We start from the raw sequence: 25663 nt of genomic DNA, 5'->3' as shown, positions 1-25663 counted from the left end.
TTTTCTGCAAATGTCCATAGTGTATGCTCAAAGTTGCTAGTTCCATGCTAACGTATAGATACATAAGGCATCGTGTTACATCTCCGGTCATCTGCAGGGATGCACATGCTCTACACACGCCACTGAAATACTCCCCTAAAGCTTTAGTGGTGTGTGTAGTGCAGCAACGTAGTTTTATTTAGCATGTGGAGGGGCTTAATATTATGATGCTTGATAGAAACTTCGTCGATAGCTTTGCGAGCTAAATGTGCTACCTGATTATCCTCATCGGCCAGGCCGGATGTGTTTGAATTGTGACTTTTCTTTGTGGGGTTGACATCAACGTCTCTTCAGTCAACACTACATTATGGAGGTTGAGATGTTGCATCCAGGTTTTTGCTGAAAATGTCTGCCCTTATTTACAGGTGTTAATGGTACAAGTGTGTGCGTTCTGCATGTGTCGGTGTCTTTGCACCACTTTGTGTTATCAAATGGAGCAGCTTCCTCTTCTCTCTCCACTTCCTGTTTTAGAGTTCCGCACATAAGGCAGATACTTTTTTTGTATTTTCTTGTGTGGAACATTTATGAGCAGTAAGTACCAGGCTTTTAAAAGGGAACAAACAATGCCACCTGGGGACTTACACCCCTGGAAATATGAACTTAACGACCCTAATATATGGTTTAGAATGTATTAAGGGCACACAGATTCATTACCGATAATTGGACAGAGACGCGTTTCGTAAAATGAACATAATATTTATTAAAGGATTCAATGAAAATCATCAAAACATGCAGAACAAAACCAAAACATGCAAAGCAAAACAAGTAAAACGGAGCCAAAACAAGCAGGCAAAACGGAGGCAGCAAAACAGCAGCAGGTGAAGCTACAAATGATAAACAGATTAAAAGGGCACACCATGCTGCAAAATAATACAAGTTAAGATTGTGACTACTTACCACCTCAACAAGGGGTAAGTATAGTCCGACAGCAACAAGAGGAGGAATATGTCTGAAACTCACCACAGCACCAAGACAGGGGCCAAAAAGGAGTGAGGCCAGGACCACAGGTGCCTTATAAATGCTGGTACTAATTTAGGGGGAGGAGCCTAGCCTGAGGGCTGCGTTCACAACCCTACACTTCCTTCTCTGAGGAGCGTTCCCCACTACGCACTCAATATTCAAGGTGAGTCTGAAGACGGGAAGATGGAGAGGTTATATGCAAATGTCCAAAAATGAAAAAAGTCGCTGTGCTTGAAAACAATTTATTTTCTGGATCCCGTGTCACTCGTTGCGGTGGCCGGTGGAGAAACCAAAAAGTGCTGCAGGTCCTCAAAAGTGAGACGTTTGTCAGCTGTTGTATTTCAGCTGTCGTATTCCACCACTGCTGTTGGTTAGTGGTAATATAACCCTGGACTAATTAGTCGACGTATCAGCCTACTAACAATGCACTTAAAATAGCTAACCTGGCTCCGCTTGCATTTAGTAGCATGGGTTGGGCATGAAAGAACGCAGCAGAGTGGACACCAGGTCCTTGTTTGAGGAGTCCAGCATGGAGTCTCACACGCAACCTTTTAGCGTTTACATTAAATTTCAGTTTCCTACTCATACAACAGGCCTTAACGTTTGACCTGCCAGAGGATTTGTTACACGGAACCATCTTAGAAGCCGTCTTTGTAAACTTTTTTTGAAAAGGGGCAGGCACTTAAAAAAAAAAATACCTGGCAGGTGATTGGATGAACCATCTGTCAATCAAACGTCTTTTTTCATCAAAAAAAGCTTTCAGTGCCGTTCTTTGCGCTAGTACTTTTCAGTTGTGATATAACTGATGCTATTGAGCTGCTCCGCTAACCTCTCCAGCTGTCACTGTTGCTGGCTGTTCAGCTGTCATGTATGATATGCTGACGACCGCGTCGCCCCGCTGTAGAGGACACGGAGAGTGCTGGGAACTGACGAAGGGTCAGTGTTGCCGTGGGATCAAAACCTCACACTGGTTTTGCAAATGTAGGTGGTGTGAATGAGTAACTTATCACCCTCCCTCCTCTCAGTAACAGCTGCTGAGTGTTGTTGAGCAAGGCACTTGAACTCCTACTTGCTGCAGTGATGCTCCTAAGTTGCTGTTGTTGCACTGTGTTAATATGTGAAGCAGGGTGTTACAAGACATTGTGCTAGATTAGGAGAGGTTAAATGCATAGTGTTCTTCACATGGTGTAGTAATTCAACAAGAAACCTGAGTGTATCTGAGCTTCTGGCTGATACGTTTGACAATTTGAAAGTTGACCGTTTCTTCTTCAACACCGGAGATGTTTTGTAGAGATTGCGGGGTCTGTGTCTGGGACGTGGTCCCGTTCATGAAAACTGATTTGAAAAAGCTCCGTCTTTGTCAAATGATTCAGTTCCACTTTGCACGTTAAGGTCATTATCTGAAATTGTGCATTAAGAGCAGCATCTCGTAAGGAGCGTTGTTGAATCAACAGTTCATATTGAGAAACGTGTCCAGTTACTGGTCCTGCTCTTCGGCCTGAGTCTCTGTTCTGTTGTCTTTGACTCCATTGCTTCTTCAGTGTTTCAGCACAAGACAGATGGTGTTTTAATGTTGTTTCTGTGAAATTACAAGTATAAAATCGTGATTGATTGGGCAGTCATGAAGGCCAGCAGTTCAGACATTCAATTACATTTCATTCTCGCTGCTGAAACATAAAGTGTCAATTAGAGCTCCGTTATGAGAGGGATTAATTCTGTCAGTGCAGTCGTGGGGGGGGGACTCTACGGCTCGTTGCTGCCCAAGAGTTCTGTTTTTAAATGATGTCACATTTTCCACTGCAGCGAACAAGGTGACTGAAGGCCGATACGAGTCTGATTCATGGACAAACGTCTATCAGCCAACCTCTTATTTCATGAGCGAGCATTGTGTTGACTTTCAGCAGACGGGAGTTCCAGGCTCAGCTGATCAGTTTGTCTGCTGTTCTGTTGTGACCTTAACCGTTAACTGGTATAAAGGTCTTCATCAAACGTCAGGAGTTGTGACATGAGCGATGCCACCCCACCCAGTCATATGTGGCACACGTACAGTTGAGGCCCCACTGTAGCCAGAATGTCCACACTCCATTGGCAGGCAATTTCACCAGCTGTTGACCAATCCGATGAATGCCATGTTGCATCACAGCAACTGCCATTGACCTCCCAATATCCTTCCCCAAATACAGATGGCATCTTTGTTTTTGCCTGTTTGGATGCTCTCGCTGTACAGGTCTTACTCGTAAAAATCCTTTGAGTTTAGCTCGTTATGATATTAAATTGGAAACTAATTACAACTAAACACTAACTGACAAATAACTAATAGTTGTCAATACGTGTTTCCACTCACACCCCATCGACGCCCACGCTCCCACCTATAGACTCGGTACATTAGACAGTCATGGCTGAGTGCAGTGATGAATGTAGATTTTCTTGATGTGCAGCAGTCGATCCATCACTCCGCACTCTCCTCCGTCTCCTTTTTTTAACGATCCACTCCAGACTATGAGTCATCAAGAATTCATGCCCCCCAAACTCGCATTTCCTGTCCATCTCTCAGGCGCTTGACCTTTCAGAGAGTTTTAGAAGCCGGCTATCCACAAGTCTCAAAATGCACCATGAAAGTCGGCGCACATCAGCAGCGTTTTCTGTTGAAGATGGCCGTAAAACCATCATGACGCAGGTCTTTTGTGCCGATTCATGAAAAAGAATATATGCGCGAGTATTTGGCACGCAAAAGGTTTTGCTAGCTTGATGAGGTTGTGTGTGTTGGAGGTTTGAGATTCACCCAAACATCAAAAAGTGCCTCTTTTCAATGTGGCAACTTATTTTCTCCGTTCAAACTAAAATAAAGAACACATGGAACAACTGTATGGACTAACTGGGCCCCCCTAGAAGGCAGTCTGGTTACATTTAGGCTTGTGAAATTGGTTGCAGGTACAATTGTCTGTGATTGCTCAGGTGGCTTTTACTGCAGATAATTGTGCTTCAGTCCTGCACACACCGCATGCTGCAGTGGCCCATCAGCCCACTGAGCTATCATCAGAGTGTGTGGTTAGAATAGCACTCCTGACCTTTGTGTCTTGCAGCCACTTCTGCTTTGAGACTGTCTTCCTCTGTGGCTGTATCTGTTCTCACATTGTCACTTGCTAACAGGAGCAACACGTCTATCATCAAGAGTCCCTGTGAGCTGCATTCATCTCCCCTTCATCCATCCCTCTCTCTCTCTCTCCATGCAGCACTGAAGAGCCCAGCAGCCTTTCACGAGCAGCGGAGGAGTCTGGAGCGAGCAAGGGTGAGCGTCTCAAGTACTGTGAGCTTTCTCAGGGGACTCGCTTTGTTGAAGCTTTGCGGGGCAAAACCTTCACAGCATGTATGAATGGCAAATCAATATTGGTCATTGAATTCTACTGTCATTATTGACACTTGAAAAGCTTCAGGTACCATACAAAAAGTAGTACGGTAGCACTCTTTAGGTAAAGAGCGGCACAAAGCAGCTGCTCAGCATTAACAGCATGTTTGTGTTTCCGCTCTCCTGTCCTCTTCGTCTTCCACCGCTCTCTTCCCTGTCGCTCATCCTTTTGTGATCCTCCGTCTTACGTCTGCCACCCGCCGACAATGTGTTTTCCCCAGACCGAGGACTATCTGAAGAGGAAGATCCGGAGTCGTCCTGAGCGCTCTGAGCTGGTCAGGATGCACATTCTGGAGGGTGAGTTTTTATGCAGATCATAGAAGAATTCTCTTAGTGAAGGTTTAAGTTGGGGGGGGTAAACATGAAACTGTATGAAAAGGGAAGCGTACGGTAAACAAAACTGAACCAATTCCATGCGATACGGTTCATTTATAGTTCCTATTTTATTTTATGTATGTTCTGAATTTCTAAAAACTGTCATTTCTTAGAATTTGACAAAAATATAACTTCCTGTCTTCATAGATCTGCTCAAAAACACATAAAGGAACAAAATGCCTGTATGCCTCTTGTGTTTACATAGCATGTACCTGGTAGTGTCTTGCCGATCAAAATGAATCACTCTATGAATAAATTTGCACGCATATTGTTCTGCTGTGTCCTCCGCAGAGACGTCGGCAGAGCCGTCCCTGCAGGCCAAGCAGCTGCAGCTGAAGCGAGCGCGGCTGGCCGACGACCTCAACGACAAGCTCTCCCACCGACCGGGCCCCATCGAACTGGTTCACAAGAACATCCTGTCTGTCGACTGCCCGAACTCACCGCTGGGTAACTACACACACACACACACACACACACACACACGCACACACACGCGTCTCCAAACAATGCACCCATTTAATTCAGTCATTCATTCAGTCATCGCTTCATTAACTCACAATATGGTCCCACACATGGACACTAAGGAACAATCAATAACCCTCAGCTCCTTTAAATCAAGATTGCAGACTTTTCTGTTTGCTGTTGCCTTTAATTGAACCACATTCAATTAATATATTAATCAATTTCCTGCATTTCTGCATTTTACTACTGTATTTTATTTCTTGCACTGTTTTTTAATGTTTTAATTAATGTTCTTAATTGTTTTTAAATCTCCTTTTCTTTTCCCTTGTGTTTTGATGCTTTTAATGGTTTTATGTGAATCACTTTGAATTACCTTGTTGTTGAAATGTGCTCTACAAATAAACTTGCCTTGCCATACAGACAGTATAAACACACTCAAGCATTTTAAAATGCATCCACATTACAGCTGTTTTACCGCTGACTTTGTGTGCACTTGCACCACCTCTAAAATCTAAATTGCGTTGCCTCTGAACACACCTTCAGCTGTGTAATTACAACATCCAGGTATCTACACACACTTATAAATGTAATACAGTGTTTTAAGGGTGATGTACAAACACACACACACTTCTTTGTAATTACAGGTGGCATCATCCTGCGGGATGGATTCAAACTAAACCACACAACCTTTGCCTAACAACTCTGTTACAGAAATGACACAATAACTGTTTGGACATCGTGCTGTTTTGAAACGTGCGATATCGAGTGTTGTATAACTTCTCTAAAGTGAGTCATCGCTGCTCAGCAGTCTGATGAACAGCGATGACTGTGTTCATCCAGGAATTGAGTAGGTTTTGCCCTCAGGACGCCGTTCATACGCCGTTTTCACCAGTTTACTGGCCACAGAAATGTATAATAAACCGCCGCGAGCTCCCATGATTACCTTGTTTCGCTGACTCTGAAAATATTTTGTTCTCCGTCACAGATTCTCAGAAGGGAGAGAGCTCGTCTCTAGACGAAGACAGCAGCGATGCTCTGTCACCAGACCAGCTGACCAATCACGACTCTCCCCTGAGTGCCGCCCCTCAGCTGTCCCCGTCTGACGCGCTCACCCAGAACGGGGACATGTCCCCCACACAGGTACCATTGCAGGACGTCATTTCAATCGAATCAAGAGAACCGAAAGCTGATCGCTCGAACTTGGAAGTAATTCAAACAAAGAGAATTTCAGTTGGATGAACTTTCCATAGTCGGTCATCAAACAAAGCGGGTTATGATAAACTCGATCGCTATAGTAACCAGAGTAATATCTCCTCAGTTCATCACACAGTGCCCTCCTCCACCACCACCTCCTCCACCACCTCCTCCCCAGGTGAATGGGTCCGACTTCTCCCCATTCCCAAGAGTGAAAAACGGAGCGATGGTGATCCTAGCAAGCTCCCGCGCCTCTACTGGACACGCCAAGGTGCGGGTAATGCCGGTTATTCCTGTTTCAAGTTCAACATCCTGCCGATGTGATGACTTGTGAATAACTCCGACCTTAATCTCTATTTGTGCCGCAGCAATAACTGGCTAACTCTCCCTGATCTCTTCATTTTCTTTACTTCCTCCTCCCCCGACCCCGTTTCTCACGCTTTGTGTCAGCAGTCTCAGACTAAGACGAGTTCAGACCGTCCCTCGCAGAGACCTAAGAAACCAAAGGACAGCAAACCCAAGGTCTGCAAGCTCTTTGTCTCGTTTTCATGTGAACTGATGATTACGGTTTGATCGAGTGCAACAGATTGTCAGCTTTAACCGAGGTGTTTATCACTCATCTAGTCCACCAAGGCGCTCTCCCTGTGGGTTTGTTCTCTCAGAGGAGAGCCAGGGCTTCTCTCTCGGCTCAACGTTTTGACATCTAACAATCATAAGAGGAGAAATCCATCGTAGCAGAGCATCCGCTATATCCTCAACACACCAGAATGCAGACTTTGTTTTTTTATGATCTGGAAATAATTGCTCTTTGACGGTAGTTGTGTTTATAACTGTTGATTGTTCCGCCTACATGCACTGAATGCACAAGTTTTATTCAGAGATTTCAAGATGTTTTTTGAATGTCAGCAGTCAGTGAATGATTTGGACCGAGAGTCACACACTGATGATGTCTAATAGTTTAAGTTTCAGTAAAAGTTTTAAAGAGTTGAGTTGCCTCTGAACCCTTTCGTCTCCTCGGTGTAGGTGAAGAAGCTGAAGTACCACCAGTACATCCCTCCGGACCAGAAGGCAGATAAAGAGCGTCCGCCCCAGATGGACTCGTCCTACGCGAAGCTCCTCCACCAGCAACAGCTTTTCCTGCAGCTGCAGATCCTCAACCAGCAACAGCAGCACTATAACTACCACACCATCCTGCCCGCCCCCCCCAAGTGAGTGGCGAGCATGACGGTGCGGCGTGGAAGTGAGGCTGGCTGACTGCAGGGGTTTTATTCAAAGAGTCAACGAGTTTGCCACTCTCCTTTTTTATTTCCCATATTAAAGCTGGTAGTTCACTTTACAGCACAGCTGGCAGGCAGGTTTCATTATTACTGTCCGTCTGTCTGCTGGTGTCTGTTCCTTCCACGTCAGTGGTTTCGGAGTGACACGATAGAGCCTGGAACTTAAAGCAGAGGGGATTTTAAATGTCTGTCCCAGCTCCAGTGGTTTGACAATGATGAGTGATGGATAATTGATGTGACTTATCAAATGAAACCTACGTATATGTTTTACAGCTTTTGTTTTTTTTAAAGGATTAGACGGCGTCGGGTACAGAAAATACATATGATGTGAAATAATTGGTTTGTACAGAAAGTGATCTAGGAAAATTGACTTTGCAATTAGAAATTATATATTTCTAAAGTTCTGTATGTCATTTTTAAAATGATCAATCAATATATGTCCTATTTATTCTGGCCTCAGTCACAACGTTCCCTGCTTTGTTCAAGAAGAACAAGCGAAATTCATACTTTACCGTTTTCTGCCTCCTCTCAGGCCTCCAACCGAGCAGCATCCTACAACCAACTCTGGCCCTTCTCCCTCCCGAAGTGTTCCCACGTCGACCACCCCCAACCCCACCAATCAGAGCGGGACTGCCCGTCAGAGCCAAACTGCACTGGGAGGAGCCCGACCGAGCACTCTGCCCGCCAACCTGGACGAGTTCAAAGTAAGTTAAACACACAGCTTTACCCAGTCTCTTACGTGTGAGTTATTCTGTTCGCTTTCCCTCTGAGTCGAAGCCGACTAAGTGAGATACTGCTCTGCTTTCTCATCCTCCAGGTCGCCGAGTTAAAACAGGAACTGAAATTGCGTGGTTTGACCGTCTCTGGCACCAAGAACGATCTTATCGAGAGGCTCCGCAACTACCAGGAGCAAAATGTTGGCACAGCAGCGGTTTCCAGAAATGGTAACCCGCAGGGCGCCATCTCAGCTGCTGGCCCCATCGCATCCTCTGACCACCAAATGGGAGAGGGTGGGTTTAAGTTAGATTTGTCATCGCTGCCTCAGGTGATTCCGGGGCGGGTCATGCGATTCGGCAGCACCGGCTCCAGCCCTCCGATGTCACCTACTCCCTCCGAGAGGTCATTGGCCGGGATGAGTCCAGATGAGACGAGCTGTAATGGAGACATGTTTGGAGAGATGGTGAGAGCTAGATGTAAAGCAAGTAGCCTGTTTATTGGCTGACATTATGTTAAAGTACTGTCTTTTTGTTAAGAAAACTGGCAAATATTTGAAACGTTTCCCTAACATTCTCTTCTTGGTTCGTCGTCCTTCAGGTGAGCTCTCCCCTGACCCAGCTCACCCTGCAACACTCTCCTCAGCACCCGTCAAACATCTCTCCGCTCTCCAAGGTGAAAGAGGAGATGCAGAGCTCATGCAGCCTCTCCAGGCCTTCAGCCGCCTCATGTCAGCCTCCAGAGCCCCTGTCTGGAGTAGCCATGGACACGTCCTGTTTGGACAAGGACCAGATGCTCCATGAGAAGGACAAACGGATCGAGGAGTTGACCAGGATGCTGAGGCAGAAGCAGAGGCTGGTGGAGACCCTCAGGTGCCAGCTGGAGCAGGGCAAGGTGACGGGCGGAGTGGTGTTGAAGAGGGAAGAAAGTGAGAAGAGCAGAACTTCAGAGGTTAAACCTCAAACTTTGATAAAAGCCTCCGCCATTCAGCCCCCCACTCTGCCCAACGGCATCGTGGTGAAGGTGAAGAAGGAGGTGGAGCCTGAGGAGGGAATGGAGGGAGTAACGGAGGCGCTCCAGGCAAAGAAAGCAGCGCAGCCGATGCAGTGCTCCCAGGAGACTCTACTCCGGCTGCAGCAGATTCATCGGCTGCAGATCCAACAAGCCGAGCATCAGAAACAGACGCTGCAGCAGAGCCAGGAGCAACTGCAGAAAGCGGCAGACGCTATGTCGAACCCTCAGAAACTACAGCAGCAGACGAAAGAAGCCCAAATTCTGCTCCATCAGCAGCAGCAGCTGCAGCAACTTATCATACAGCAAACCCAACAGAAACAGCTCCAGGCACAGCAGAAACTCAGCCAACAGAGGCTGGTGCAGCAGAACCAGCTCAAAGAAACTCAAGGGCCAGTTCAACAAAGCCATCAGAAGAACCAGGTCCAGCTGAAGCAAGTTCAGGTGCAGATCCAGAGGCCTGCAGTGAGCCAAACCCAGCAGAGGAAGCAGCTGAGGGCTCAGCAGCGGCAGCAGGAGAGGCAACAAACGGCAGCTGTCACCAGCCAACAGGTAACGTCCAAGCAGCTCTAGATAAGGAAAACATCACCAACCCTTTAATATGTGGACGTTTTCATTTTTGTAAAATGTAAAAAAGTCCCAGCTGTGAACACGCTGTTTGTTTTCCATTTCCAGGTGACCCCAGTCTTCATCAACCAGCAGAACGGCACTCAGATCCAAACTCAGGCTCTTTCGTTAGACCTCCTCAAGGCAAATGGCACACCGACGCTGGTCACCGACAGCAACGGCAACCACTACCTGATCGCTCTCACCAGTCACACCACAGACGCACAGAACGGAGTGTCCTCATTGGCCAAAGCCAACGGGCGCATCACACTGCAGGTACGGCGAATCGACTGTTCGTTGGTGGGACTGCACAGGGTTAATGATCTGTGACGTAATATTCATCTGAGACTTTCGCTTCTCGTCTTCTTTTAGAGGTTGCAGTCAACTCCAAGTAAACTCCCCAGCACCGACAACCAATCAAAGGAGCCGCCAGAGGCCGAGCCAACCAAAAAGGTACAATATAGACTCATTATTAATAATCATTTATCTCATTTATATTTATTTGTATCGAGAAAACACATTTATGTTTTAAATCTTTTGATTCTTCTCTCGCTTTTACTTGATTTTTGAATGCCTCCTCTGCAAAGTGCTTTATACTGAGTACACACAGATACAGAATCAATTCAAAGTTTGAGAACTGGTTATTACAAAGGCCATCCATAACTGAGGAAATTGGTGAAAAAATGTACGCAGCTGTTATTGTTATCCCCAGCTTCTTTTGTCATACTCTAGTGAAGCAGTACTGTCTGCATCTGCCAAGCAGTAACCTCTTCCTGCCACAAGGTGGCACCACTAACAGTTTAAAATCATCACAAAATGTGAACCAGCAGTCTGTTACTCAGACGACACTAGCCAATCGCAGCTGAGTATTCAACATAACGGTTTCTGCTGTTGTGCGTACTAAATACGTCTGCCTCCCTCTCTCCACTCAGGGACAGAAGGCCGGGCTGCACCTGGACACCGACGGCGTACCTCAACCCGGCCTGGCGGTCACTGCGCCGCCCAGTCTGCAGCCCTTCTTTGAAGACATGTCAGACAGTGAAAGCCAAAGCAGCCTAATCTCATCCCTGAAGGTAACACAGCCCACTCGTTCGCTCCCGTAGTTCCAGTCGTCGCGTCGGGAGCTTCATTAACTTCTTCTCCTTGTTTCTTCCTTTTATCTTTTCATCACGTCATCCTTGCAGAGAGAGGAGGTGTGTCCGCCTTATGACCGGCACACACTGTTCACCCCTCCCTCTCCCAAACCCAACACCTCCCTTCCTACGCAACGCTCCAAAGTACGTCTTCCAGCACGTCTTTCTTTCCATCCGTCTTTCAGTGCTTTTCTGTCTCCGTCTGTCCCTCCGTTTCCCGTCTCTCGGCGTCTCACACTGAGCGGTGTGCTCGTGTTACTGAACTGAAGGCAGTTCATGACGTTTTTGGGGCTGAGGGTTGGGAGTGGTGTTGGCTGGGATTCACTGTGTGATTGTGCTCGACTGTGAATAGGTTTTCCATTCGTGTCTGACTTAAAGGAACGTCTGCTGACGTTTAGGGTTCTACAGGAATGGATTTGGAAGCGTTATGGGAAACGCGTCTATGTATTCTGAGAGTGGTTGTAAACTTGCATTCAGATGCGGGACATCAGCAGGTGGAAAAGATGACCGGTGGGTCAGTCAGGTGTTTCAAGGAATGAGAAAGTGAGAACCATACTCAAACCACAACACATTGTCTGTCGAGACTTCACAAAGCACGTCGCTTTGCTGTAGATTCTGTTTTAGTTTCATTCGCTGACAGGCTATATATCAACATAAAACCACACGGCAGAAGTGAAATTTTAACCTTTTAGATCCGTGGTTCCCAAACTGGGTTCTGCCAGATTGAATACAATGTCTTTCACTGTATATTAACTGGAGTACATTTTATCACATTTTTATATGTATATTTCTTTAGCCAACAAATGTATTCAATATTGAAGAGACTGACACTGTGACTACACGTAGCATTAGCAGCATGTTAGCAGAGCAGCAGCTCTAACCCTCCATCCACACTGCTGCGTTTCCATTTAAAACGCATGTTTAGCTACTTTTACGCCGAGCGTCCACACTGATCCGGAGGTTTAGCGCCCCGAAAACGGAGGTGTTTTCCTGAAGAAAACAAACAGCCAGGACTACCAGTGATTCCTTTCAACATGGATAACCTTGTTGTCTCTGCCAGCAGCTGTTCTGCAGTGAAATTTAGCATTTACTAATGTTACTACTGCCTACATGCGGAGGAAGCAGCTGTTATTGGAGCGATTAGCGAGAGGCGTGTCCAGCGGCGTTATCAGCCCGACGGAGCAGACGTCTAAAGTCACGGTTGGCGGCTTTGAGAACGATGGACACGATGCTTATTTTGTTTTGCACAACTATTGTTAAGTCCACACAGAAACTGTAAACGAACAAAAGTATAAATGCTCTCTAGTACAACAGGGACTTCAGCTACTACACGAAACCATGTGAAGAGAAAACTACCCGTGTGTTTTAGTGCATGTTTGTGTATTGTGGAGAAGCCAGCGGTGTGTTTACATGTGTGATTGGTGGCTGACTGAAAAATAAATCGTCTCTGTTAGCAGGAGAACGGCGTCAACAGTCAGCAAATGGACGACCTGTTTGACATCCTGCTCAAGAGTGGAGGTAATAAACTCCGTTACCAACATTAATGAGAGCAATGCAACAAGTTTCCTCTTTTACTGATGACGCTTTTTCTTCTTCTCTGTCCTCCTTCAGAGATCCCCGGCTTTAAGGCCAACCCGGACCCTTCCCTCGCCACGCTCCACTCTGACCCACCCTCCCTATCCTCTCCCCTCCACCTCCACCTCTCCCCTCCCACCCCTACAGACCCTCTCATCTCCCCTCAGCCTTCTGTGGGAGAGCCCTGCGCGGGCAGCGGACGCCTGGAGGACTTCCTGGAGAGCACCGCGGGCGCCCCGCTGCTGGGCGCGGAGCCCGGCGGCGGCCTGACGCTGATCGACGATCTTCACAGCCAAATGCTGAGCACGCCCAGCATCCTGGACCACTCTTCCACCCCCATGGACACGTCCGACCTCGGCTTCTCCCCTCACTCCACGGGGCTGGATTTTGGCGACCCCACCCTGGACAGCATGGACTGGCTGGATATTTCCATGGTGGGGAGTGCCAGCGGTGGGAGTGGGGGCAGCGGCGGAGGAGGGGGAACCGGCGACGGAGACGGGGGAACGAGCCTGGCCCCGCTGGTGCCGCACACTCCGCCGAGCGTCTTCTCGGCCGATTTTCTGGACAGCACGGACCTGCAGCTGCACTGGGAGTCGTGTCTGTAGCCCCGCACTGCCCTGGACACGCTCACACTGTGCACAGGCGCCGTCTATGTTTCACGCACATGTAGAAATCTTTTCTATGCTGTCTCTACCACTGTGGGAGGGGGGGGGGGGGGTCACTGGCACATGCAAACACACACTTTTACACAGTTTGCCTTGTCTTACACTGGCTGTTACCTTATGCAGGATGAGGCGAAATAAGAGAGAAACATCGAAGTTAAATTCAGAGGAAGGACTTGAACTTGGTAGAACTGAAGTGGACTTTTTGAAATGTAGTTCTATGGGGAACCATACAGCAGACTGTTCACATCCAAGCTGATGAAATCCCATTTCCCGTGTCCCGACCTGCATTGTTACCAGATTAAAGAGACCTAGCTGGGAACTGTAGGTCTCTGTAATGCAACATTTCAACCCTTGGAAACGGTTTGACAGAGTAGCGCTGGGGGGGGGGGGGCGACGTTTACCCGGGCTCCTCCACATAGCAGAGTGCGTCAGTGCCTCCTAAACTTTGCACTTATGCTGAATCTGATTGGTTTAAAGGGGGGGTGCTCAGGTCAACAGCCGAGTCATAATGCTGTCTGAGGCTGAGTGAAAGCCGACATGTGTTAATCAGCTAAAGTGTGACCGAGTCACCTCACTGAACCTGGAACCCATCCTCGCTTGTCAAAAATCACAACAGTCACGTAGAAGTTGTGAGTTGCTTTTGAAATGAACCATATCAGTGGCAACAGTTTGAATTGAAGCCTCATAGGAGGTTGCGTATTCTTGGTAACATTATGGTAGACCACTGTGTATTGCTGTATATGGGGTGTATATTATCAATCGTCCATGTGACTATTTTTCTTCGCTGGTTGCTTTAAGAGTCGAGCTAGCCAGCTGGGGAACATGGGGAGAGGCAGGGCTTCCAAAACACTTGGACCTCGTCTTTCTTTTTTAAGGAAAAAAAAGTGTAAAAAAAATAAATATATTATAAAATCACAATGGATGTGTCTGTTCTTCTTTTACGTTTTCACAACAGATGAACAACGAAGTGTCCCATATCAGTAAAAAGCCAGTTAGTTAACAAAGAACTACATCTGAGCTTTATTCTTTACTTCCTTGTGTCTTTAGTGAGCTGCTGGCTTTGTGGTCCTTGTGACCACAAGAGGGAGCCGTTGTAAAGAATCCTGCTGTATTGAACCAACATGTACAAGCCATCTGGATGCCAGCATGTTGGATGGTTGTTTTTTTAAATTATGCTCGTAAAAAATGCAAATAAACAGATGGGCAGATAGTTGACATCAGTGAATTTACCGTGCTTGTGCATTATGTTTTCAGTGAACACAATATCTCAGGAACACATTGAAGGAATTTCAAATTAGGCACAAACGTCCAACTGGACTGAACGGTGTAATGTTTAGATTTTGGTAGTATTACGTCAAAAGGTACTATGATATCACAGTATAGTATGTGGAAAAAAAGTCATTAAAACGTCATTGTATAGAATGTCAAAAATGTACTTTAAATAGTAATACAATGTTTTTAAAAATTAATATGAAAGTCATAGTACAGTATGTCGAAAAAAGTAATCTAGTATTTTGAAACAAGTCATAAAAAAGTCATAGTCTAGCACGTTGATAAACGTCATAGCATAGTACCTTGAAAAACAGTCGGAGTATAGTATATGTAGTATCAGGTCATAGTACAGTGTGTCGGAAAAAAGTCAAAACCAGTATTTTGGTGGAAATCTGACATATACAGTGACATGTGAATGAGTTTTACAGTTACCTGAGAAAATGTAAAATGGGGCATATGTTACCCACATGCTCCCAAATGGCCAATTCTAAGATACCAGGACCTCTCAACTGGCATCAGTCTGCACAGGTAATGTTCAAATTTTGTGATATGGTTTATGACTTCAACTGCATCATTCCAAAGGGATATTCACTGTAAAACGGTGGAAATGAATTGCCTTTACTTTGATACGGAGACCATTCAAAAAGACCTTGTATTTTGCGGAGACAGACTGTTCATTTTGGGCATGTCATTTTCAAGCAGGGCCCGGGTCCGAGGCCTACTGTCGGGTTCAGCTTGACTTTCCTTTGTCTCTTCTCTGCTGACTGACTGTTCACTGTAATGATTCTTATTATACTCAGTTATGGAGGTGATTGTGATGTGTAGTGAAGCATAGAACTGCAGTCGAAGAAAAGTAAGTGCTCCAAAACATTACTTGTAAAGTAAACTAAAACCTCCTTAAATACAGAATCAAGTGATCATTTTCCTTCACCGGCAAATAGACAAATAATATCCTGTGGCAGACAGGTATGCACCTGTATGGTTTGCTCACTCTCTTGCTGTTGGCTTGCACTATTTGGTCATCTTTTTATCTATTTCTTACACCCGTACTCTTCAGCTTCATCATTATCCGCTGGGGCTTTTCACACTGACACTGACTTAAAAACGCTGGATTCAGAATGCGTCAGTTCATGTTGAAAGAAAATCTTCAGAGTATTTTATTTTTTTTATTTTTTTTATCTTATATTATATACAAGAAAAAGCCAAACCCACCCAAGCGTTGTTATATTTTCTATGTAACGCTCCCCATCACTCATAAAAACACCCTGCAGTGTCCTCCCATCACTATAGAAATACATTGTAAAGCATAAATAATAGACCCTCTCCTGCTCTTCCACAAAAGTTACACGACCCGCACTTCTGCAAATAAGTGAAATCAAATTTCCTCTTCCTTGTTTTCTAGGCTGTCATCGTGACATATTTCCTGCAGGTATTCGAGCAGAAAGCTTCTCAGTGATCTAACACATCAGAGGTGAATGTCTGGGTTGGAATCAAACAGCAAGAGCTTCTATAGTACCACCATGCTCCTGCAGGGAGAAGTCCCTCAATGAAAAGAGGCACTTTGACAGACCACAATTAAGGGGAGACGTGTTGGTAATTAGAGAGCTTTTCTTTTGAACAGTGAGGGTAAAGTGACCTCTTCTTCATCCCCTCTGTCTCGTCTCTGCAACACCGCACTGACTCAAGCCGTGTGTGTGTGTGTGTGTGTGTGTGTAGCCTAGCTCTCTCTCTAAGTTAAAAAAAATACATTTCTGTTGTGATACCATCAGACAAAAGATATAAGTCAACGTGAGATGAAGTGCATTGTGTGTAGTCACCGTCTTGACTGCCTTTGTTGGTGCGTAATTGATGCTGGTAATGACAGAAACAATGGTTTGAAATGCGAAGCTGTTGATGAGCAGCTCTGTACCTTCCTTGTGTCCGCTGGGATCAATCAGACCCGTGTTTCAGGGTGTGACACCGGATGATGTGAGAGGAGCAGTCAGATTCGGGTGGATCCTGCTGCGACTGAGGAGCCTTTGATAGCAGAGGATGTGAAGGCTGACATTTGCAGTGGGGGGGGGGGGGGGGGGGTTCTACACCTGTTCGTTTGAAAGACAAGAGAGTAAGTGGGCAAAAAAGACAGAGAGCGAGACAGTTTCAGAGGAGGGCGTGCAAATAGTACAGCCGGAACACAGTCCCGTTGAGCTCGCAAACTAACTGATTGATCCATTCTCTGAATATCATTCAGTTATTACTGTCCCCTGTCTGTTGTGACAGTTTGTGATGTGACTGTTCGGAGGAGGAATACCATCAACAACTTACAACAAACAGCTCCAGAACAATAAAACCTTCAAAGCATCACAGAGTTGAATCAATGCCTCTTTGAGACTGCCTTCAAGTAGCAGTGCTACTGATGAATACACTGTGTGCCGTGTGAAAAGGGTGACTTCTTAGTGATCAGAGGATAATTATCTGACTCATGCAATTCCCTTCAGGTCTTTGGAGCATTTTAGTGTCTCTCAGCGAGTTGTTTTGGTTTTTACGGCCCACGACGTTCACTCTCACAGCTCTCATCGACACACTTTGTTTTTCCTCAATGAGAGGGTCCGAGGACAGAGGATGTCGTGTAATATACAGATTGTAAAGCCCTATTGATTTGTGATATTGGGCGATACGAATACAATTTGAATTGAATGGTCACAGCAGGCAGAAGTTGTCAGCAGAAACGATCTGATAACACTTGCACTACCTGCTTTGATTTGATGTGTTTTTGGTGACATCATTTCATTTAATTCGATTTTTAATTCACTTTATCCTGATCAGCCTGATCAGTCAACCTGTGTGGGATCATACTGGCCTTTGGGAGGGGCGGCTGCACTCACGGCCGTCCAGTCATGATGCAATCGAGGTCTTTGAACCTCGGGACTAACTGTGTTAGGGAGAGTTACGCAATGCACCCATTTTGGCCTGGTTTAGAGGATTTGGGTTTGGGCCTCCACCTGGAGCAAAAGTGGGGGAAATCAAGAGACAAATTATAGTTTGTCTGTTTAAATTATGTGCAACATTGCAGATTCGGGGAGTCAAGAGCCTCAGAAGAAGTTTGTAAAAAAAAAAAGAAAGTATGTTGACTGTGAAGCATGAATGTCGAGCTAGACACAATGGCTCTATGTGTCAACTTCATTCTACATCAGTGGATCTGCATTAGCATACTCGAGGTGTCGGACAGTTTGACATGTAGCGTGGGCCCTTTGGAGCCAAGGAGATTCATCACACGGATATTAGACAAGAGATTAGAAACTTCACAAACAACGTAAAAAGAAAAAAACTATTTCTGATTATCTAACTAGAAAATTCCTGAAGAAATTTTGACAGTGTGGCTTCTACTGCCCGTCGCAATATACACACGGCAATGTTACCGGTAGTGTCATTCAGGCTCAATTGAGATAGTGCTACTCTTTTTCTGCATTTTAGATTCATACTCTTGGATTGAATCTTGTATTTGTGGGGCTTTTATTTTGAAAGGGTGGGACTGGGTGAGTGAGAGAGGGGGAGAGGAGACCGAATCATAATGTCTGACACTAAAATGAGAGGCGTCATCACAAGCTTTTTGGCCAAAATGGTGTTTCAAGAGTAAAAATTGTGGGAGCTGGAGCGATTTGTTTGGAAAAATCACAGAATATTTTCCTGCTCACTCTGACAGTTATGCTCTCACTCTAGCTCTTAACGAGCTGCGTAATACACACCCATCATAAAATCTGAAACAGACCCAAAATGTTCCTGAAACTTAATCTGTGACTTCATGAAAACTGTGCTAGCTATCAAAATGTCCCTTTGGCTCAATAAAGTCCAGCGTTTTGTCTCCGTTTTAAACTTTGAATCATGTTTTTACAAAGTAACTAAAAAAGTAACTTTTTACAAAGTAACTAAAAAGTAACTTTTTTTTACAAAGTAACTAAAAAAGTAACTTTTTTTACAAAGTAACTAAAAAGTAACTTAACAAATAAAGTAACTAAAAAAACATGCTATAAATATATTTTGTGCCCAAAGTTAAGTGTTTTTTTAGTGTTTTTTTAGCAAACTTTTGGATAAACCTGATTATTATTATTAAGCCTGGTGGATAATATACAGTGTGCTTTGCCACACAAAGCCACACTGAATTATTAGATTCGGTGGTTCATGTTTCTGTGTCATTGGTCTGATAGGGGTTTCAGTGCCTAATACTCAATGGACATGATGAGTGCACAACATGAAAGTAGGTTCATCACAATGGAAGCATCAATAAATTGACCGCTTCAGCCCAAACAGCTCTGAGCTCTCGGTTTAATTGGTTTAATCTCAGACATCTTCATACAAAGATGTTCAAAATGGTTGCTGTGTGAATACGATCAAAACTACTGGTGATGAAGAGAGAGCGAAGCAGAGGCAGTTTAAAATCGATTGTTTTAGGATTAGTGGGGGAAAGACGGCTCTTGCATGCAGCCAACATAATGGCATTCAACCTCAACAGCCCCGAGAGACTCCTGGACCAAGTGAGAAAAGTGGGAAAAAAGCATAGAGGAGCGAGAGATGTGAAGGAGATGTAGGTTAAAAATACAAAACAAGGAGCAGCAGCGAGAGAAGTCGAGAGCGGAGCCAGAAGAAAAGACCCCAGAGAGGAGGAGAGAGGAGCTGCAGCATTGTGGTGTGTTGTTCTGTGTGATTAACTCCAGAGAAAGAAGCCTGCTGGAGGACTTACCGAAATAGCTGCTCCCTATTAAAATCAACTGGTGAGACTGCCACTCACCTGCTGCTGCTTAGCATTGCAAATGTCCACGACAAGACGGTACATCACGGCATCTACAGGAAGAATCTGTCCTTGTTCCAGTGAGGTGGGGAACGCAAAGGTGAACATGCTCCATCTTTGATTTAAAGGTGACATATGTAGAATATTCACGGTGATCTGTCACGAGACTCATCTCCAGTCATTAGTGTCCATAGCTGAGAAAAAAAGACTTCTGTTCAGCCTCTATCTGTTGCTGCGTTTTACATTGTCAACCAGTCTTTCGGTGAGAATCTGTGGCAAATCATAAAAATAATAAAAAGATCGTATTAATGAGCCTCTGCGAGTCAAGAAACAGCAGTGTTTGTGGGAATGTGGTCTTAAAGGCCAGATCTCTTGTTTAATGGAGATGTGGAAAAAACAAAAAGATCTCACGCTGAGGTTGGTTGGAAAAGGACTCTAATGTCTCTAATCCTTCCCACTGTTCATATTGGCTGTGAATGAATCCCTTCATGACATGAATCCTATATCAGTGAGTTCTGTGTAAAAATGAATTGCTAAGCTCATCTGAAGCTCATAACAGTCTGAGTTAGACGAATCAAGGAGGTATCACCCAGCATCCCAGTCTTTATAGTGCAAAAGTCCCTCTTGTTGTTTCCCCTAACAGGGTTTTTCACACACACACACACGGCGTGAATATATTTCTGCACAGGTTATGTTCTCTGAGTTTTAGACAGAAGCATAAAATCTCTCGGCTGGAGTTTCTGCAGGTTGTGAGCTTCCTGCTTCTTCACTTTTTTACTCGTCATCACAATGTGCTCCGTCACAGATATCAAAGCTTTGCATTCCACTAAGCCATCTCTCATTCCTCTGCTGTATTTTCTCTCACACACCGAATGTCTCGACTCTGCCGTGTCGGTGCGGTCCTTAAAACAAACAACATTGTTCTACTCTGACAAAAAGAAGCCCCGTTATTGGCTGATGTAATTGCGATGGTTGACACTCTGACCTTTTACAGCCACAGGTTAGGAAAGTCTCTGGCTGAGTGGAAATCGATGGCTTGACTTCATCAATGGATTTTGTGTCTCGTGTTGTAAGGTTGACCCCCCCCCCGCCCCCCTCTGACATTCAAGAATCAACTTCTGTTGATCCATGTGGGGAAACTCAGCAGTTTAAACAGCATCTAACTTTATTTATCTGTCTGTCCCACACACACAGATATACAGCTCAATTACATCATTGAATATGTGTACTGTGTGGTGTGTGTGTGTGTGTGTGTGTGTGATAACAATATATTTGCAGCAGAACTGTTAAGTAACTGTAATGCAACACCCAACTTCCATAACAGCACCATACACTTCACAGCCGATGAATCCTCGCAGCTGATTCAAATGTATTTTTAGCTCAAGGACATACACACACGTTCACACACACACGTTCACACACACACACACACACACACACACACACACACACACACACACACACACACACACACACACACACACACCTGACTATATGTTTGCTGGCTTTTATCCCACTGTTCTTGTCATCCTCTTGCTGTATGTACATGTATTGTCTGTTATCTCTCAATAAAAAAAGAAAAATTATAATAAATTTTAAAAATGCGTTAACGCGCGATAAAATAATTGTCGGCGTTAATTAATGAATGCGTTAACGCGAAATTAACACGTTAATTTGCCCAGCACGACATTTTATACATTTTTTAAACTATAAATTGACAAGAGTGGCAATTTACCAGAAATAGTATGTATCATACACGGTATCAAATGGGGACATGCTGCTGTTAGGATTGGTTAATTAAGTTTTGTTGAACACAAGATGAAGACAAAGCATGGCAAACTGATGAAATGTAATAACTTTAATGATTCTTTAACGTTTCATTTAGCTTCACTGTTAGGTCAAAAATGTAAATTTGTCCAACACGTGATCAAATACCTGCTAAACTACAGACATTCCCATCAGCCTCAGCTGTATTTAATCCCATCGCTCACAATAATGACCAGTTATGAGTATGTTTCAATGCATTTCCAGCAAATATTGAAATATTAAAGTGGCCAGCTGATATGTGCAGTGTCACATCTGTAAATGGTCACATGACCAGAGCTGTTTACCTCCTGGCTGCACCATGACAAGAGGATGGCTGCATTAAAGCTCCCAAAATTAAAGATAGGATGAAATTATTGATTCTTATCATCGAGCCGAACATACAAATGTAAAGCAGGAAACGCTCCGTCAAAGTCAATGATACAGGGTATTATGCACATCCTTGGTGTTCATATTCAAATGTCGGTGATGCAGGTGTTGATTATGTAGATTTATGATGGTGTAATAGACGAGTTGAATTTCTAGTGCTATGCGATGGTCATTGTGACTGTGGCCTTATAGGACAGCATTATGTTCAGCGCAAATTCAAACTTGTAGGTAAGGTTATGATTACCTGCTGTAATTCATTTTTACCTGCATTTGCCAGGTCTTATGTTCCAATCCTGGTTACGATACAGTTATTACACTAAGGTGGCATCGTTGAAATCTTCCGCTTGTGCATTAGAATGACTAAAGATGCGAGCGGCACCTTGACAGTCACAGCGTTATCTTTTGAAGTACATGCCATTAAATGAGTAATCAGGTCGTCATACGTGTTGTTCCAAATAACAGCGGTGTGAAAGCTGTGAGCGATGAGAGAGAAACAGGGCGGGGCGGGGAGACCCAAAGACTGTTGGGAAATGAGATTCAGTACAATTCTCTCCAGAATTGGTGCCGGTAATGAATGGCAGCGTCAGGGCCGATTTGTATCTGCTGAGGAGAATCGAGGCTGGGGGGCCGAGGGCCCTCAAGACTGACAGCTATTCTCACCGGATGTCTGCGCAGACCTCATTCACTATACGCCGCTGTGTGGAGTTGTAATCGGCCCAAATGAAGCTGGATATCTGCATCTCATTAGATTTGGTAAAGGTCACTACTGACAGGGAGGTCCAGGGGGACAGTGCAGAGAGACACACGCACATGGAGACAATGCTGCTACTCTTTGCTTCCTTTGCGTCTAAATCATCCAAACTGAGACACAATTCCCTTCTTTCTCTTTTATCCTCTTTGTGCTTTTCAGTTTCCAAATAGCAGACACTAATACTGTTTGTGTGTGTATCGGGGGATGTTGTGGGTGGTAGTCCTGCTCTCTGATTCAGGCCCTCTGGGCTCTGCTGCCCTCTTTGTCTTTGCTTTTCTAATTGGCTGACTGCATGTAGCCAAATAGTCAGAGGAACATCACTAATCATTCACCTAACCGACTAATAACTCTGCCGTCCCTCTCTGGCACTGTGTCTCATTCGACACTTTTTTTTCTGTCTTTCAGGGCATGTAGGGACACTCTGGTCGCCATGATGGAAAGAAGAGGTTTCTAATTGGCCATATAAAGAATGCATGGAAAATGAACCTGCATGAATGTGATTGGATGTTACGAGTCAGCTGGCAGCCACACATCCTGCCACTGCTCTGCCTGAATTATCATTTGACTTAATTCATAACCTCAGTCCTAAAATGAATGAGAAGAGCCCCCATTTAACAACAAAGTCTTGATCATTTCAGATGTCAAATTGCATGAGTTTATCAGTAAACTCAACTCTGGAAATATGTGTTTGCCAAGCACACTGGATTGTTGTGTTCCATTCAAACTGACTCAGAAAAAAACGGTTTAGAATGAAAACATATATAATGTTGCCTTTCTTGTGCACAGAAGGTCCGATTGTCCTACATGCAGGTGACATGTTCTCCTTTTCGTAGCCTTGAATAATCATCTGCGGGGCACAGAGAAGTGACCAGTGTCCAAAATACTGTACATTTGGTAAAGATGACAACGCGCGAATGTGACGCTTTTTGTAAGTTGCAGCTCGGCAAACAGCTCGGCAAACACTGTCTTCATTTTCACGGACTCCTACAACAACAAACTTTACTTTTGGTGCAATCGTTCACCTCAAGTTGCCCTTATTTAAGCAACAGCCACCACATGACCTTACATGTTCTCTGCTGCGTTAATGCATGAGCGAACAGACAGCGACAGAGGGAGAGATTTAAATTATTCTCCAGGCAAAGTAAATGTAACCGGAGCAAACATTTCCTCTAAATGTCTGTCACATTCTCTGCTGTGTTGTTGTGTGTTGGATTTGGAGTCAAACGGGTTCAGTCCTGCAGCATCGGAAACATCAGACTCGCTCATTAGCTTTGTGCTGTGAACTCGCAACGTGGGTTGCCAGGGTACACACACACACACACATATATATATACAGAAGCACATCGACTGTGTGAGGAGATAAGAGATGAAGGGTTGACAGCTGATGACTCAAAATCAAGCATTTACTGTATGCCAACGCAAGAGAGACAAGAGAAAGAACCTCAAACGTCACAACGATGCAGCATCACCACAACACTGCAAGTCATGCCATTTCATCTCCGACCAAGTCTGTTTCTGGATGTGTGTTTGCACGCATGCACACAATGCCTCACAATGTCATTTGTAATTACCTTTTTCCAGCTCCCTGGAGTATAAAGGCTTCATATTAGAATGTGGTCCATTGAAACCTGCACTAATGAGAGCGCGCACACACACACACACACATGTAGGCACACGCTGCACAATAAGAAAAAGCCAGACCCCAGTGTGCACTCGTGATCGTGTTAATGCAGATAAAGCATTGCCCCAATTAACGTATTGGTATTCACTCGCATGAGCAAAGGCTTTCTCAAACTGAGTTCATTAGAATACCGACGTTGGAGTTGTAGTTTTACGGAGCAGTGAAATGAGCCCTCTGCAGGTGAATTTAGCTCTCGTTGCTTATTGAAGACACCATTCACTAAATATTACAAATATATTGGTATTTAACAGAAACAGATCGACGGAGAGCTTCTGTTTTTACATGTTGACACTGGCTGAGCTTCAGGCGACCACAGATGATGTGTTCCATCGTCTCCCCCTTTTTATTTGATATTACTGTTGTGGAGCCACAGTGCAGCAACAGAACAGCAGCTTTGTTAAGAAAAGGACTTTAATGATCAGATCTAGATGAGCTAGATCAGTAGATCTGTTTATGGTGCACGATGCTGGCTAACTCTCTGCGTAACCTTTGAGTTTCATGCTGTGTTCGTGCACACACACGTGGAGACCCGGCCGTGTTACTCACCTGTATGTCTCGGAATGCTCAATGGTCACTCATGCAATAAAAAAAGAAATGCCAACGAGTGCCTGAGACAGTCACAGAGAGGCACTTTGGGTTGACCTGTGCATTCTTTGGTTGGGTAATACTAATAATATGAGAGGTAGTGATAAACAGAATAAAAGCAAGAGAAGGAACTTTTTCTCTGAGCCAAAAATGACCAAAGTTGTGTCTAATAATTTACTCGAAATGTACAGTAACATGCTGCCAGGCTGCACTGCCCCTTCTGCAGTGATCGATCTGGAGCGGGGCCTCTAGAAAAGAGGCTGACTTTTATCGTTGATGCTTCCGTTGTTACTCCGTCTCTGCTTGTCCGCGAAGGCGAAAAGCTTAACAAAAAGGACCGCAAACTGCCAAGTATAGGCTACGCCACTGATGTGAACATATGTTTTAGGATTAGGATTTTCACATTAACACGTGTCAGTGGAAGCACACAAAACCAAAGTATGAATATTCATAGACGCCGTGAAATCATCAAATGAAATATTCAACATGTTCGGGATATTCAAAGTGTCTCCTAATGAATGTGGCAACACTGCTCGAGTAAAGCACAGACCTGCAGGCTCTTTGTGAATCTCGTTCAAGATGAACATTAATTCAACCGGATTATTTAGAATTCATGGGGTGACAACAGCCGCTCCGCGTGCAAAACCGTACCAACACTCGCACGCATCGTCTTCATTTTCCTGATTCTATTCAATGTTGGACAAAAACGCGCCGCGCTTCCTCGTTTAGACACCTTCGGCCTCCGTCTCCCTGAGGGCCAAAACAGAAATGCAACGGTGACATTTTCATTGGAGGCAACTTGTCTTTTGCGTGCTCACCATTTAAAAAAGTGAGAAAGCAATTTGTGCATGTAACTATATGACGATTTCTATTGTATTTCTATTGTACGATTTCTATTGTACACTGCCACAAATCAAGACAGTGCAGCAAATGCAAAGAGGTCAAAGCATCTGCACACTCATATTGCAGACGCTCAATTTATTTTTGTGAGCTTTTCTG

The 25663-nt window shown here is 44.7% G+C and overlaps 1 protein-coding gene across 14 annotated transcripts in view; it reads left to right on the top strand.

Moving 5' to 3' along the window:
* Window positions 1-14326, top strand: part of mrtfab (myocardin related transcription factor Ab) — a 37769-nt gene extending 23443 nt beyond the window's left edge. For 5 of the 14 annotated variants that reach the window (XM_079293529.1, XM_079293518.1, XM_079293519.1 and 2 more), the window contains 16 exons: window positions 4233-4288; window positions 4627-4702; window positions 5072-5227; window positions 6228-6382; window positions 6561-6713; window positions 6887-6958; window positions 7460-7644; window positions 8246-8417; window positions 8531-8893; window positions 9028-9990; window positions 10114-10320; window positions 10417-10497; window positions 10977-11117; window positions 11229-11321; window positions 12632-12695; window positions 12789-14326. In XM_079293529.1, the coding sequence (XP_079149655.1) occupies window positions 4233-4288; window positions 4627-4702; window positions 5072-5227; window positions 6228-6382; window positions 6561-6713; window positions 6887-6958; window positions 7460-7644; window positions 8246-8417; window positions 8531-8893; window positions 9028-9990; window positions 10114-10320; window positions 10417-10497; window positions 10977-11117; window positions 11229-11321; window positions 12632-12695; window positions 12789-13357 (3506 nt within the window). In that variant the 3' untranslated portion in view covers window positions 13358-14326. The remainder of the gene's footprint in view (window positions 1-4232; window positions 4289-4626; window positions 4703-5071; window positions 5228-6227; window positions 6383-6560; window positions 6714-6886; window positions 6959-7459; window positions 7645-8245; window positions 8418-8530; window positions 8894-9027; window positions 9991-10113; window positions 10321-10416; window positions 10498-10976; window positions 11118-11228; window positions 11322-12631; window positions 12696-12788) is intronic. The other 9 variants (XM_079293525.1, XM_079293523.1, XM_079293521.1 and 6 more) reach the window with 5 other exon arrangements.
* The last annotated feature ends 11337 nt before the right edge of the window (window positions 14327-25663 follow it).

The sequence above is a fragment of the Melanostigma gelatinosum genome (assembly GCF_949748355.1).
Source record: "Melanostigma gelatinosum genome assembly, chromosome: 21".
Lineage (NCBI taxonomy): Eukaryota > Metazoa > Chordata > Actinopteri > Perciformes > Zoarcidae > Melanostigma > Melanostigma gelatinosum.
The sequence above is the reverse complement of the archived record's forward strand: the minus strand, read 5'-3'. Positions and strand labels throughout refer to the sequence as shown.